At 45.6% G+C, this 16,872-nt stretch overlaps 1 protein-coding gene across 1 annotated transcript in view; it reads left to right on the forward strand.

Annotated features, from left to right (window-relative positions):
* Positions 1–956: 956 nt before the first annotated feature.
* GNE (glucosamine (UDP-N-acetyl)-2-epimerase/N-acetylmannosamine kinase) overlaps positions 957–16,872 on the forward strand; it is an 82,678-nt gene continuing 66,762 nt past the window's right edge. The window contains exon 1 of the mRNA XM_030567922.1: positions 957–1,078. Within this exon, the coding sequence (XP_030423782.1) occupies positions 1,028–1,078 (51 nt within the window). The 5' untranslated portion in view covers positions 957–1,027. The remainder of the gene's footprint in view (positions 1,079–16,872) is intronic.

A 16,872-nucleotide genomic window follows, 5' to 3' on the forward strand; every position in this document is an offset into this window, starting at 1 on the left:
GCTGTGCATTCAAGCTGCTAGTTAAACATCTAGGTGTCCCTTTGCTGTGTCTGCATTTGCCTGATTGGCGCACCCTGCTACTGGCTCTGAATGCACAAATGTGATCATATACCTCCACATGGAGTGTTGTCTGCAGAACCACACACACACACATCCTCCAGTTTTGAAAATGGGGTGTTTCAGATTTCACTGTCCTCTCCTGAGACAGCCTTGCCTCAAAGGGAGGCACTGTTGCCTAGAGGATAGCGCACTGGATTGGGACTTCGGAAACCTGGGTTCTGTTAGTAAGCTACTGTGTGACCGTTGATCACTTGATGAAAACCTGTTCTGTTCATTCCCTCTGGGGCACCTGGAATTGGCCACTGTCAGAAGACAGGTTACTGGGCTAGATGGACCTCTGGTCTGACCCAGCAGGGCCATTCTTATGTTGAGGGAGTCACTTCACCTCCCTGGGCCTCAGTTACTCATCTGTAAAATGGGTACAATGTGAAGTGCTTTGAGCTCTATGGATAAAAAGTGCTCTATAAGAACTAGGTGTTATTTTGGTGTCCTGATGCCCAGCAGAGTATTGTTTTCTCTAGGTTTTTAGAAGATTAGAAGCATGTGTAACAACTGCTGAAGATTCAACGTGCCCCAGCAGAAAGCATTAGCCGGGAAGGGGCAGACAGTGCTGAGAATGTACAAACCAGGCGTTCTGAGCCAGCCAGCTCTCAGGAAGGGCAGTCTGGCACGAGTTGCTCCTTGGTGGCTCCAGGCAGCTGAAGAGGCTGCAATGATTTTAGTGGAAAAGTAAAATCATCCAGTTCCCGCCCCCCTCCCCACAGCCTTGGAAGGGGGAAGAACAGACTCAGCTGCTGTCCAGCCCAGGCCGAGCAGGACTCTGTGAATGACTCAGAGCCCCCGCCTGACTGGCAGAGGGGCGGGGCTTCTGGGCCGGGATGGAATTCAGGTGGCAGCTGAAGCCGGAGAGCAACCAGCTGTTCTGCTCCGGAGTCGGGCCGTGGGGTACCGAGCCAGGCTCGTCAGGATGGGCTCCAACGTGCATCCTCGGAGGCAGCAGGGCGTCGGAGGGCCGCATGTAAGTGAGAGCTCGCAGGAGCAGAGAGAGCCTGCAGGCAGGGGGGGTGGGAGGCAGGATAACTGAGCATCTGCTTTCAACGTGGCTGCTCTGGCTTGAATGGGCGGTGGAGCATCCTGCCTTTCTCAGCTATTGCAATGCGGGGAATCAAGGGCTGGTATTTGCATTGCTCCAATGGAGGCGGAACAAGGATAAAGGTGTTTGGGGGGGGGGTTTAATTCTTCCCCCGTTTGCTGCCACAATGGCAAGACATGAATGGAGCGGGCTTTGTCTTACTTTCCTCTTCTCAGCCATGTGAGGCAGATCTGTTTCCAAACAAAGGAGCAATGGCCAGGAATATAGAGAGAGAAATACTAAAGTAGGGAGATCGCTTTAAAAAAAAACACAGGAATTTGACTTGCTTATATGGCTGCTTTATGACCCTGGTGTCTTTGCTTTCTTAACTGAGCAAATCTGACACCGGTCACTGGAGTAAATTAATCCCCAGGCTGCAGAAAGGGGAAGCGCTCTGCCTTGTGCTTTGTGCTGTTTTGTGCCGGGTTGTTGTGTTTTGTTTTGTTTTGTTTTGTTTTGTTTTGTTTTGTTTTTTAATGAGTTTTATTATAATCTGCGGAAAGCAGGAGACTTGGGAAAGTCACCTGTTCTTGTCACAAGCCATTTCCACGCTGCAACAAGAAGTCACAAGCACGAAAAATTCATAGTGTTGCTGTTGTGTCATCTGTCATTCAGGGAGGCAAATCTTACGAAAATGTTGTTAGGGCCTGAAAATATTAGGGGAGGAAGAATGGTCCTGTGCTTAAAACACAGGCCTGAGAGCTGGATGAAATACCAGCCCTGCTGAATTAAATGAGGTTCCCATTGACTTCCATAGGTCCAGGATTCTCTCCCCCCAACTCCTATCAGACTTCATGTGTCACTGGCTCCTATCAGACTTCATGTGTCACCTTGGACAAGTCACTTAGCTTTCTTGTGCCTCCGTTTCTTCATTTGTCATATGGTGACAGGGATTAGCTGCTGTGAGGTTCAAGGTAACTGGTTTGTAAAGCACATCGAAATCCTTGGAAGAAAGGCACTGTGCAAAGTAGTAGCTTTGTTATACAGCATCTATTTCCATCTGTTTAGTCTAAAGCCAGACGCTGGGACATCTGGCAACTTCCTAAAGCTGGCAGTTTATTTCATATCAAATGATTCCCCGCGCCCCGTCCCCGCCTCTGTACTCCTTGGGTGGAAAAGATTTCAGTTACGCTGCTCTGTTGGTAGCACTTGGAGTGTAGCAGACTCAGATTCCAAGCATGGTGTTAATAATAATAGATAGTAATTATGTTTGTTATGGCAGTGCCTGAGGCAGAATGGAGCCCCATTGTGCCAGGCGCTGTACAATAGTAGATGGTACCTGCCTGGAAAGTTTACAATCAAATTCAACCAGACAGCCTGGGTGGGGAAGGGATAGACAAATAGTGTAAGCTATATTAATTCCACAATTTTTGGTAGGGGGGGTTAGTTAGGAGGAGATCAGTTAAATGGGAAGGGAAGTGGGGTGAGGAGACAGAGGAGAAGAAGGTAAGAAAGGCAGGAGTGAAGTCAAGCTGAGATGAAGAGACTGGGAGAAGGAGAGAGCAAACAGCCAGACAGCAGAGGGCAGAAGTCTTCGGCTGTTTGAGACCCCAGGAGGCATTGCTGTGCCTTCCCTGGATTGGAGATGCTAGCACTGGCTCTGCTGCTGTAATACCCGGATACTGCTCTGTGCCACGGTGTGAACTGTACTGTCGTACTGAAACAGACACCGATGTGCCCATTCTCAGCGTATTGAGGGTGACATTCCCTCCACCCCTGTAGAGCCTATGGGTCGGATCCTCAGTGGGTGTAAACTGGCATAGCTTCCTTGACATCATGGAGCTACACCGATTTACACCAGCTGAGGATCTGACCCTAAGTAATCAGGCTCTGTGCGGGGAGGTCAGGGAAGTGACATTCACGCCCACACCTGCCACTCTGTCCTCCCAGAATCTGAATGTTCAAGCCTAGCCTCTGTTCCACTGCATTAAGAGCATTTTCAGTTCCTATTGTGTCTGGCAATAGCATTGGGAATTTAGGCTAAGACAGCTACTTTGATTTAGGTGTTATATGTCAGCCTCTGGCTAGTGCTTGGAGCAATACTTAGGTCCTCAGGAGAGCTAGATCCATCCCTTTTCATTCCCAAGCAGGACAACAAAAATACTTAGCATTTTAGGACTGGGGTAGGGAGGAGACCCAGGAACTCCCAACCCTCCATGAGAAACAAAAGCCACCACTTGAAACATGACACGTGTTCTAACATAAACAAACCATGTGTCTATGGCCCAGGTTTCCACATCAGAGCCTGTACAGCTGTGGATTTCCCCTATATTAACACTAGCCCACTGGAGGATCAGGGCTTATCGAAGGACACATAGTAAGTCGGGGGGGCGTGTCTGCTAAATACCTGCCATTGCAATAATTCTATTTAAGATCTAAACAAAAGCCAGTCTTCCTTTTATAAACAAACAAACAAACAAACAAACAGAAAGGCCTGTTTAACTTGATACCAGTTTTGATGCAAAGGGCTTCGGCATGGTATCTGTCATATAGGGCTTAATCTGTGCCAGGGCTGAGCCCGGCCCCTCTGGGCCTTGCAGTTCAGAGCCCCGGCCCCTCTGGGTTTGCTGCATCAGTTACAAATGAAAAAACTTGTTTAAACTCTGGCACCTAATTGCTTAAACCTTGGCACCTCTTTCATTACAATTTAAGCACGACCAGCGTGCTCTAGCAACGCTGTTAAGGATTTGAAAGTGAAATGAAATTGGCTTCCTTCATAAATGATGTTCTGCAATAATAAACACTGGTTTATTATCATGACCTTGTTCAGACAGGGGATAAAACACATCCTACCCTAACAGTGCATTAAGGACCCAATCCAGCTTCCATGGACTTCAATGGAGAGACTCCCACTGATTTCAGTCAGAGCTGGATTATACCCTACCGGCCAGATTGTAGCAGTGAATTCCTGGCCCTTGTTAGGAGCAATCTGAAGCCAGCCTGCCCCACAGGGAGTTCCATGTTGCACTCAGAAAGAGACACAATGTCTCCTAGAGCTCTCTGCACCGTGCAGGGGGTGCCTCCCACTGTGCCCAGCCACCCATTAGAAACATGCAGAGTGTCCTACTCTTTGCAACCATTTTAGGCTGCCTAAGAAAATCCGGGGTCTCAGACGCAAAAGAGACATATGGGCGTAATGAAGATCTTTATGCTTTTGTGCACAGCCCTTTAAAAAAGCCGGGTGTCTTTCATGCAAATTAAAGAGAGGCACGCATGTATTGCACTGTTTTGTTAATCAGTATGTTTGGAGAAAATCCTATATCCAGCTTAGGACTGGCAATATAGTTACTGAACTGGGGAAAGAAAATGAATACTCCATAACTTTTACGAAATTAATATAACCAAATAGACTCCTAATCCCGCTCTATCCACAGTGACTATATAATAACCAGCATTGGTTTTAAAATGTTCAGTGGGGGTGGGGGGAAGTTGCCTTTAAAACTGATTTCTTACTGGTCAGATCTGCTACTGACTGATCTCTCTGATGTCTGCTAAATTATTATTATTACTATTTGTATATGAGAGTGTCAAGAGGCCCCACATCCACTGTGCCAGCTTCTGCACAAACAGAGAAGTCCTGATCCTATTGAAGGCAATGGCCAAAGTCCTATTGACTCAAGTGGAACCAGGATTTCACCATTGTGAGAAACAGTCCCTGCCCTGAAGAATTTATGTGGTGTAAGTAGACACAACAGACAAATGGTAGGAGGGGAAACTGAGGCACTGAGCGGGGAAGTGACTTGCCCAAGGTCACCTGGCAGGCCAGTGGCAGAGTGACAAATAGAACACAGGTCTCCTGAGTTCCAGCCCAGTGCTCCATCCACTAGATCACATTACCTCTCAGAACTGAGCTACAGTTCACCAGGGTCCTTGGATCTGGATTAAAAATGTGAAGCATAAAATAGGGCAGCAAGAGACAGTGTGATGCTGCATTTCTTATTGTCAGCTTGTATGATCAGCAAGATAATTTATCTTTCATGATTACTTGACAATTTAAACTGAAAAAAATCATGAAGAACTATCAGTAGACGATAAGTTTCAGTTCTTCCCCCCTCAGTGCAGTAATATCTATCCTCAGAGCCTACTTTATTTAACATAGAGTATTTCCCGCCAGAAGCATCACCAGCCTCTGTTGTTTTGTTGATCTTGAGAAATGTATTACTCTTGCTTCGTGCTTTATGTTGCTGTTGGACCTAGATTCCTGCGTGGCTGGCAGCATGCTCAAAAGATAACAGCAAGGTCACTAGCACCAGAGAAGATAAGTACCATTCCACAGAAAAAAGCTCTAATGTGGATTTAAGGTCTGTGATGGCTTATAGCGTTCCTATTCTTTTCAACACAAAATAAGATTTAATTTTTGGAAAAAAAAGATTCTTGACCTTCTATTTGTAAAAACTGAACTTCAGTGGGAGTACACACGTGCTTTAGTGGTTTGCTGGATTGGGGTCCAAATAAACAGGTACAGGGTAGGGAATGGGATACAACAAAAAGGATATTATTTATTAGGCCCAGCTCAAGAGCCGCAATCACGGACATTACATGGGTGCTCTGCAAGCACAGAACAAAAGCAATGAAATTGAATTGCTTCTTATTAATTCACATTGGAAATAACCTTTTCTTTTTAGTGTTCCTTGTATGTGAGGGAAAAACTTTGAACTCAATGGAACTATCACATCCATAAAGCTACTCACGTGCTTAAGTTTTTGCGAGATCAAGGTCTTAGGATACAAGTAGCTCTTTATAAAGCATATGGTAGTGTTTTTAATATGTTTTTGAGTTAATTTGTTTTTAAAAAGTCCTGCAGCCTTTCCCCAAGTTCCCGTAGAATCTGGGGAAGGAATTCCATACATCCTGCTCCATCTGAAATCAGTGGCACCAATGGATGGAAGATTAGGCCCATTGACTGCAGTCTTGATGCTTTTTAAAAAATAATCACACTTCTATCTCCATTTTTGACGTGCTGTTTTTTTTAACCCAAGTCCAAGGACCCTGGTGTCAGACTTCAGGGTGGGCAGCAGAGCTCTTTAAACATATAATGTCGTTCATTTTGAGAGGCAGCATGTATGATGTAATGTAGTGTTCAAGATGACAGCAACTGAAAGAAAAATATTTCTGTTTTTCAGTTCTCTTTCCACATTTGACAGCACTCTGTACCATTAGTTTCACTGATTTTCCCGCACTGTCAGTTTCCCCTGTTGTGTGACTGACCCTTACATACAGCCACGCCCTGTAACCCACTTTTTTTTTTTTAAACTGACAAGATTCCAACCTGTTCAGTATTGGCTGAAGCACTCCTGCAAGAGACAACCAGTTCAGCAAGAAGTGGAATTAATCACCTGTTTACAGGAGTAACGTCAAACCCTACTTCTGAGCTCAAAAATAGAGCTGGGACGAATCCCCTGCTTGGATCTGATCTGTACACAAATGCAGCAATTTGCTCAGGTCCATAGTCACACAAAAGTCATCTGAAAAAACAAGGGTTGATGATAGCCACTGCCATGAGGTGAAAGCCAATATTAAGTATGCTCCAGTTCCGCCCACCACCCCCTCACCTGCATAGCCTGCTTCCTGCACCCCAACTCCTAGCACTCATCTTCCACCTACCCCCGTCCCTCACCTTAGTACGCATGTTCCCACCCGCTCCATTGCAGTAACCAGATTAATTTGCTTAGAGAGACGATGTAGATACATGCTAGACTGGAACTTTAGAGACGGGAATTCTATTCCCAGCTCTTCTGCCTGGTGATCTGGGACAAATCACTTCACATCATCTCTTCCCTCCACCTTTTGTCTTTCTTGTGCATTTAGATTGTAATCTTTTGAAGGTGTGGACTGTCTCTCTGTGTGTACAGCCCCTAGCACAATGGGGCTATGAACCCAATTAGGGTACTAGAAGCCTCGATTCAGGAAAACACACAAATATATGCTTACATCTATCTCTGTTCAGCGAAGCACATGCTTAATTTTAATGCTTTGCTGAATAGAGATGGACGTAAGCATATGCTTAAGCGCTTTGTTGAATAAGAATAACATCCTAAACTGCCACAATACCAATAATAATTCTCTTCGCTGATAGATACTGAGGTCTGATGTTTGGAATTTGGTAAAAGTGATTATCCCACCCTACTGTATGGACAAGGTCTTGTTTTGTTTTTCTGTTCATTTTTTTGGGGGGGTGGAGGGGCAGGGGCAGGGGCAGGGGCAATCTTAGTGCCAGAGTCCAGGCTACATTATGGATTTTGGGCAATGTTTTAGGATGTAATCATGTCAGCTTTTCAGAATTGAGTTGTATCGGAATAGAGCTCTTATTTGGCTTTTGTCCACTGCATACATGCTTTGAGTAAGGACAAGTAGCTCCGTTCCTTCCTGTGTGGCTGCAACTAAAGATTTATTTTGCGTATGTTTATTTGCTATGCTGCATAAATCATAGTTTGAACAATGTAAATAAGCAGAAGTTTCAGTAAGTCAACTGCAGGGTGACGTCCTTGTAGGAGTATACCCTGGTTTATTAGTCAGGCTTACGTTAGCTGTACTATTTAGGACTGAGCCAGGGTTGTGGATTTTGACCCCTATGTTTACCAAGTTTATTCAAGCTAATGAAAATTGAGGCTCTAAGGATACTGGTGTGTGTGAGGCAGAGTGCAGGCAGGTGCTGTACATCCTCAGTGCTAATTCATCTCAGTAAGTGCAACACACTGGCAGTTCGGCTCTACAGCACCTCTTGAGCAGATTGCCAGTTCTGTCCAGGTGGGTTTTTGACATGCACAAATGAGGACAGAACAAGATAAGACCATTATATCCATCTTAACTTGTAACCAAATGAGCCTAGGGCTTCAGACCTACATGCCTTGAGTGTGGGGGGACTGGACTAGATGACCTTTTGAGGTCCCATCTAGTCCTACACTTCTGTGATTACGGGCCTGATCCAAAGCACAGTGGGAGCCTATTGGCTTCAATGGACGCTGGATCAGGTCCCTAACTCACTCTTCCATCCATGTTAACCCCCACAATGGGGGTTACTTTTTCCTTTCATCCAAATCAAGATGTCACTCTACAGAGTCAGTAAACACACCTGCCTTCCTTGGATTGTACTTCTGAATGTTTGATGCGTGACTCAATTTAAAAATTATATTTGTGATTGATCAAACAATAAGAACACACTATTTAAATAAAATTCCCAAAACATCTGATTTTAAAAAACATCATGGCCAGATTCTAAAGGAACTGGTGTGATTTATGAGTTAATGTTTGAATTCTTTAAATGGAATCCAGACTCTCTCTTCTATCTGGGACTTTGATACACCCTGAGACTTTCACTACTGTTTATGCTCTTGTGAGTAAGGGAAGGAGCACACAAGGGCTATAGACTAGAAAAAAGGGCAAAACTTTTTTCAGTGGAAAATGAAGGTTCAGGTTGACTAAAATGTTTTGTGAATTCATGATGATGTTGGCATATTGTTTTGGTTTAAAAAATGATAATATCTTGGAGGGGGAGGTCAATGTTTTTGTTTCAACATTCCTAAAACAAAACACTTAAATTCTTCAGTTGGAAGCAACTTTTCATTTTGAAATTTTTTTATTTTATTTTAAAAAACTAAAAATACATAAATGCTCAAATTGAAACAAGATTCCCTACTAATATATTTTTTAATTTTTGATCAAAGGAAACGTTTTGGTTCTGGATTGTCCTGAACCAAAAACTCTTTTTCCCACAGCGCTAGTCTAGACTTTCCTCCTGTTAGCACAGAATACGCCTAGTGCTTAACTTCACTTGTGCCCATGCCTTCCTTGTACTGGAATACAACCCTGTACAAGGAGTTACAGGATCGATTCTACACTGAGGGTAAGAAGGAATAACCCCAACATCTCCTTTCTACGTGGTGCAGTAAGGCACAAATGGACTTGCTTTATCCTTCCCTTCCCTTTCCTCTGAAGCTTCACATATAATCTACTACCAGAGGGGGGATACTGGATGTGACAGATCCATTGCTCTGTTCAGATATGGATAGTTCCTTTGTCATAAACAATTGCTCACTGTTTACCAGGCAGCTTTAACTAGGAAAAAAACAGAAAAATGTATTACAAGATGATCACTTCCCCCCCTTCCACTCCATTGCATGTGCTTGCTCTAATATTTTTCTTTCGTGCTTATAACAAGTAGTACTTGTTGCTTGGTACTGTTGTAGTAAATTCACACATAGTACATTCATTACAGAGGTAATTCACAGTGACTGTACCCTAGGGATAAGACTTTCAAAAGTGACTAGTGATTTGGCCGCCCAACTTTAGATACTTTGCAGGGGCCTGATTCTTAGTGCTGAGCAACTATCCTTTAAAGTTCAGGCCCCTGTGAAGGTGATTTAAGTTGGGCACAGCATAGATGAGGCAGCCAAACATTGCTAGTTGCTTTTAAAAATCTTGACATGAATTTTCACATCCCGTTTAGTTACTTCGCAGTTTCAGTATAAATACACTTAATGCAAATGAAGAGACAGTTATACAAGGGAACATGAAGTAGCTCCATCTTAGATGCAGTACATGCTGACAACTGGCTAGTCCTATGCTCTTTACTCAGGCAAAACTCCCATGCAAAGAAACGCAGCTGCAGAGCCCCATAGCGTAAATGAAATATATGTTAAAACCACTTTTGTAATATTGTATTTGGCTAGTACAATGGTCTCCATAGCCATGAATTAGTGACTATTACACTGGTAATACTGTAACAGACCCTAGTGCGGTTCAGTTGTGCTACCCCCCTAGATGTTTGGTAGCATGCTGAGTGCAGCATGAGCTCTGAGGCACTAGAGCTGTCTATTTTGTTGGGACGTAATCCTGAAGGTTTCATCACATGATGTAATCTTTAGTTACATATTAATCTATAATTCCTGGAGATTCCACGACAATCCTAGAGGGATGGCAATCCTATGAGGCACATGCCATTGTAGGTACTCCAACCGCTAGGCCTTTCAAGCCCTGGCCCTCAGTGGGTGCCCATACTCACTTCCCAGAAGCCCATGTTTAACAAAGGAGGCTTTTCTAGGACTGCTGGACATAAATACTGCACCTTCCCCAGGCACTACTGCTTTGGGTTACCAACAAAAAATGATCAACCCATAACAGGCCCCAGCCCAGCCCTAAGAGCACTCCAGTGCAGTCAGATGAAGGTGCGGGTCTGCCAGCCCAGTGCTAGGGATGCTCAATCCAGGCCACCCCTTGCCCTGCAGGCAATCATGCATCAGTCTGCAGCTTCCCTGGACAGAATCCAGTCCTTTTATCCCACATCTGTAGCCTCATTTGGGGCCATTCACAGAGCTCTCTATTTTTAGGCTACTAGGTTATCCACCAGCTGCAGCTACCAGGGGTCCCCTTGCCAGCAAAGGGCTGCATCCCAGATTGGTTCTCAGACCTTCAGTCCCAGCTCCTAAACTGCCTGGCATTGTCACTGCTGCTGCCACTCCCTCTGGTGCCAAATCCCCCTAACTTCCCTTTCCCAGACAGGAGCAATTATGGAGCCCTCTGCTAGCTGGATGTTGCCTGGGGGAGGTACCCAGTAAGGAGCCAGCAGTGTTTCATTCACAAAGAGGATAGCTGAATGAAGGTTAAGTAGAACAAGTGTAACTTTATTATGCCCTGTGATGTGATTTGCCACCTCTGAGATACAAACCAATGGGACATCTGGGATAATCCTGAGCTCCTAAAACTGGACAGCTGGCCATGTGTACAGAGCAGCCATTCAGAGGTCCCAGGATGGCTACCTCAAACAGGATGATCCCAGGACAACCTGGATAGGTGGCCGGCCCACCTGTGAACTGCCTGTCCATGTGCCTGAGTTGCTGCCAGCCTAATTCCCCAGGTTCCCTGTTCCACTGGTGTCCTGCCAATAACAGTCCCTCCAGGGAACACTGGCCCTCTTGACCCCAGTTCCACAGATCATGATACAAGCAGGTTGATTACAATGCTTTTCATGTCATTTTCTGCTGTGGCTTGTATTAACTAGGTCAGAGAGAGAGAGAGAGAGAGAGAGAGAGTATTCACTGAAAAAAAAAATGTGGCTAGGAAAGCCAGCATTAGATGACAGGAGCACTCTCCGGTGCCTTTTATCAGGAACATGACAGTGTTTTAGGATGTTAAACTTATTGAATGATGCAAAAATACTGTAGTTGTGTTGGCTCTGCCACGTGCCAACTGTATTATTTTCAGACTACCTTGGTAAACCTCTTGATTCTCTCTCTCATGTATTATGGGCTCTTGATACTTTCTGCTGCAGTACAGGTCATGGATATTGGACCTGCAGTAAATTAAAGAGAGGATTGCCTACTTTGTAATTCCCAAACCCCTCTGAGCGACTGGGGGATGCAAATCAAGAACTGGAGAGAAGTGTTGTGTAAATAAGATCCCCACCTCCTGCACTCTCCTATTCCTTGTCCAGAATCTGTCCCTCTTCCCACAACCTCGCACTGAGGCTGCAAGAGTTCCTACAGCTTTGCATAGGTACAAGAGGGGGGAGGAAAAGTCCAACTGTCCTATGTCATCCCTGAGGCCCCAGTCCGTCAGGGAGCCCTGTGATGGCCCCACTGCAGTCAGTTGGGCTCTGCATGGGCACAGGGGGGCAACGTCACAGAGACCATTACAGATTTGGAGTGAGCAAGGCATGCTGAAGCAGGGCAGGGTAGAGAGTGTTGCCTCTGCTACTGCCCTATCTTCAGTGGTAATAGTGGGGTAAGCAGGGGCCTGCTCTCAAATGCTCCAGAGATGTGACGAGAGCTCCCTCAGTCTTTGAGTAGGAGAGGATGCCTCGGTCCACATATCTGATAAGGCGGGGAGGGTGGCGAAGCAAGAGGGCAAGTGTTCATCTATATAGGATTCTTTCTTTTTTCTGTTTTAGTACAGATTAAACTGTGGTCTGTTGAAAACATCATTATAGTATAATACCTCTGAAGACAGTCAGGTAAAAGGCTAAGGATTCTGCATGAATAAAGCCCTGCAAGACCGCAGATATCCACGGACCGTTTTTGCGGCAGGCGGATTGGATGCAGATACAAATGTTATATCCACGCAGGGTGCTATGCATAAAGGATCGTTAATCCCTAACACACTTTAAATCAAAATTTGCATTTCTTGTGCAGGCATGAGAAACGTTCAGAATATATCTTTAAAAAAAAGGCTAATTAACTCTGAAAAATCATTCAGACTTTTCATTCCAGTTAATGCATTTTCAGGTACTATTAAAGAAATCATATCAGGGACCAAAGAAATGTGCAAAGGACACAGTGCACTAATCTATAGTGACATTTTTAAACATGCAAAGAGTTTTAAATAATGTGCACAATATACATAAATATTCACTGATGTGCAGAAAATTATGAAAACAGCTTAAGTCTGCCAGGAATTCAGTCCAGGGTCCCTCCCAGCTGCAGCTTCTACCTCCGATCAGCATTTCAAGTTACAATCTCATGGTTGTACTGGTAATCTGAGAAGAGGGCCTACTGCAATTATGTATGTCACTGGTGCTTTGAGAGACCATGACTCACTGTTGCAGCACAGCCCATTTTGGGGACTTACTGTAATTCATGCAACATTCTTTTGCTTTCCACAAAACTCAGTGAAGTGAGACACTGGAATCTTCCTGAAGACAAACCCTGTAGTCGTTATCCAAGATTGACTCAGGCAAAACTCCCCTTCCAGTAGATAAAGATTGTAACTAAATAAACACTTTTATATTTGCCCTGTTAAAGCCTTTATGTTCACAACTGCTAAAAAGTGCACCTTAGAAAGGGTAGGGTTCAGAGTAATAGCCGTGTTAGTCACTACAAAACATCATTTTCCCTCTGTTGATACTCACACCTTCTTGTCAACATGGGCCACATCTACCATGATTGAATTGGCCTTGTTAGCACTGATGCCCCCCCGTAAGGCAACTCCCATCTTTTCATGTGCGGTGTATTTATACCTGCCTACTGTATCTTCCACTCCATGCAGCTGATGAATTGGGTTATAGCCCTCAAAAGCTTATGCTCAAATAAATGTGTTAGTCTCTAAGGTGCCACAAGGGCCTGGTCTACATTACACATTTAAACCGAATTTAGCAGCGTTAAACCGATTTAACCCTGCACCCGTCCACACAAGAAGGCCCTTTATATCAATATAAAGGGCTCTTTAAACCGATTTCTGTACTCCTTCCCAACGAGAGGAGTAGCGCTGAAATCGGTATTGCCACGTTGGATTAGCGTAAGTGTGGCCGCAAATCGACGGTATTGGCCTCCGGGCGGTATCCCGCAGTACACCATTGTGACTGCTCTGGAAAGCAATCTGAACTCGGATGCACTGGCCAGGTAGACAGGAAAAGCCCCACGAACTTTTGAATTTCATTTCCTGTTTGCCCAGCGTGGAGCTCTGATCAGCACGGGTGGCGATGCAGTCCCAAATCCAAAAAGAGCTCCAGCATGGACCGTACGGGAGATACTGGATCTGATCGCTGTATGGGGAGACAAATCTGTTCTATCAGAGCTCTGTTCCAGAAAACGAAATGCCAAAGCATTTGAAAAAATCTCCAGGCTATGATAGACAGAGGCCACAGCAGGGACTCAGCACAGTGCTGCGTGACAAGTGTAACGGAAAGCCAAAGAATCAAATAGACGCTCATGGAGGGAGGGAGGGGGTATTGAGGACTCCAGCTATCCCACAGTCCCCACAGTCTCCGAAAAGCATTTGATTCTTGGCTGAGCTCCCAATGCCTGAAGGGTCAAAAACATTTTCCCGGGTGTTTTCAGAGTATATGTCATCAATTTACACACTTCCCCCCAAAAAAAAGAAAAGGGAAAAAAACGTTTCTCGCCTTTTTTCAATATCACCCTATGTCTACTGCATGCTGCTGGTAGACGGGGTGCTGCAGCGCTGAACACCAGCATCACCTTCCCGGAGGCAGATGGTGCAATATGACTGATATCCGTCTTCGTCATCAGCCTGTGAGTGCTCCTGGCTGGCCTTGGTGAGGTTGGCTGGGGGCGCCTGGGTAAAAACGTGAATGACTCCCGGTCATTCCCAGCAGATGGTACAGAACGACTGGTAACCGTCTTCATCATAGCAACTGGAGGCTGAACTCCATCAGCCCTGCCCCTTTCATGTCTAAAGAAAAGATTCTCTACTGCCTGGACTATCATAGCAGCGGGAGGCTGCGCTCCTTTCCCCCGCCATCCTTTAATCTCCTGCCTGGACTATCATAGCAGCTGGAGGCTGCCTCCCCCTCATTTTATTTCACTAACAAGTCAGTGTTTCTTATTCCTGCATTCTTTATTACTTCATCACACAAATGGAGGGGACACTGCCATGGTAACCCAGGAGGGTTGGGGGAGGAGGGAAGCAATGGGTAGGGGTTGTTGCAGGGGCACCCCCTAGAATGGCACACAGCTCATCATTTCTGCGGGATCTCTGGGGCTCTGACATGGAGCGGCTGTGCTCTCTGGTTCTCTAGTACACTTGCCCCATATTCTAGGCAGGACTGACTCTATATTTAGACAAAACATAAAGAAGGGAATGACCCGGGGAGTCATTCCCATTTTTGTCCATGCGCCCCCGGCCGACCTCGGCGAGGCCAGCCAGGAGCACCCATGACAGCAGCAGATGGTACAAAACGACTGATAACCATCATCTCATCGCCAATTTACAATGGCAAACGATGCAATATGGATGGTAACCGTCTCTGTACCTTGCAAAGGCAAATGAATGCTGCTGTGTAGCGCTGCAGTACCGCCTCTGTCAGCAGCATCCAGTACACATACAGTGACAGTGACAAAAGGCAAAACGGGCTCCATGGTTGCCATGCTATGGCATCTGCCAGGGCAATCCAGGGAAAAAGGGCACAAAATGATTGTCTGCCGTTGCTTTCACGGAGGAAGGAATGAGTGACGACATTTACTCAGAATCACTCGTGACACTGTTTTTGCACCATCATGCATTGGGATCTCAACCCAGAATTCCAATGGGCGTGGGAGACTGCGGGAACTATGGGATAGCTATGGAATAGCTACCCACAGTGCAACGCTCCAGAAATCGACGCTAGCCTTGGGATGTGGACGCACACCACTGAATTAATGTGCTTAGTGTGGCCACGTGCGCTCGACTTTATACAATCTGTTTTACAAAACCGGTTCATGTAAAATTGGAATAATCCCGTAGTGCAGACATATCCAAGGACTCCTCATTGTTGTTGGGTTTTTTTGAGAAAAGGTATGCACTTTCCTCCAAAGAAAAGATGAGAATGCTCCAGTCCACATGCTCTCCCTTTACACACGCATCTACCCTTTTCTGGACACATGAAGCAGCAGGAGCAGAAATTAGTGCTAATATGCTTGTGATGGAAAGAGACAAAAGTGGAGGGGCACAGAGCCTCCCCACTTGCTATATTGATGTGTGTTCATCAATGCAATTTCGCTTGAGAAAATACCCCAGAATGCAAGTACCTGATGCCCACATGCTAGACTGGGTTGATATTTCTTTAGGACCAGATAATTTGCCCTACCAAAGCAGACTCTCAGCTCACCTATTGAGTGCAGTAGCCAAGCTTTGGTAAAGGCCAATATGTGATCCATCAAAGGAAGATTCATAATCATAAATACTAATCCTAGCCAACCACACATTTTTTATACATGCCACACAGCCACAGAAAGATTTTCATGAGTGTTGTCCCTAAAGCCGAATTTGGAGGACATTGATTATCATTGTTTTTATTACAATTCATGCCTCAAGACTCAAACCAAGACCACATTTTGCTAGGAACTCTACAAACACAGAAGAGACAGTCCCTGCCCCACCTAGTTTATAACCCAAGAAGACAAGACAGCTGCAGGAAGTATTATCTCCATTTTACAAATGAGTAATTGAGGCACAGTGAGATTAGCCACCTTATTCTGCAGTTTTCTTGATTGGGTAGCTGAGTCCCTTTTAAGTCAATTACATTTGAACATGCTTAAGTGCATTCCTAAATTGGTGCCCAAAGTTATGCAGAAGTTTGTGGCAGAACCAGAAATTGAACCCAGATTTCTTGAGTTCCAGTCCAATGCCTTAATCAAAAGATGCTCAGCTCAAGCTTCTCTCCAGGCTGCCTATAGCTCCTTCACCCACTCCTAATTCTGGGACCTTCTTTCATGCTGTGCCTTATGTTTAGGGCAGCCTCCCAATTTATATGTCAGCCTCCCTCTCCTCCTCCATGGTATGTCTACAGCGCAATAAAAAAACCTGTGGCCCCAAGGCCAACCCTGGATCAATTGACTTGGGCTCAAGGAGCTTGGGCTGCAGGGTTAAAAATTGCAGTGTGGACATTAAGGTGACCAAGTATCCGGTTTTCTACCAGAATACCTGGTCGAAAAGGTATCCTGACGGCTCCAGTCCGCACCACTGACCAGACCGTTGGCTGACCAGACCGTTGCGCTGCGCAGCAGGACTGGCAGGCTGCCTGCTAGCCTCTGCACCATGCGGCTCCCGGGAAGCAGCTGGCATGTCCCTCGGCAGCTCCTACGTGGAGGGGTAGCCAGGGGGCTCCACACGCTGCCCCTCCCCACCCTCCAAACCCTTCGATCCCAGCCCGGAGCACCCCCTGCACCGTAAACACCTAATCCCCAGCCCCACCCCAGAGCCTACACCCCTAGTTTGAGCCCCCTCATGCTAACCCCCTACCAGAACCC

Source organism: Gopherus evgoodei, chromosome 6 (genome assembly GCF_007399415.2).
Source record: "Gopherus evgoodei ecotype Sinaloan lineage chromosome 6, rGopEvg1_v1.p, whole genome shotgun sequence".
Classification (NCBI taxonomy): Eukaryota; Metazoa; Chordata; order Testudines; family Testudinidae; genus Gopherus; species Gopherus evgoodei.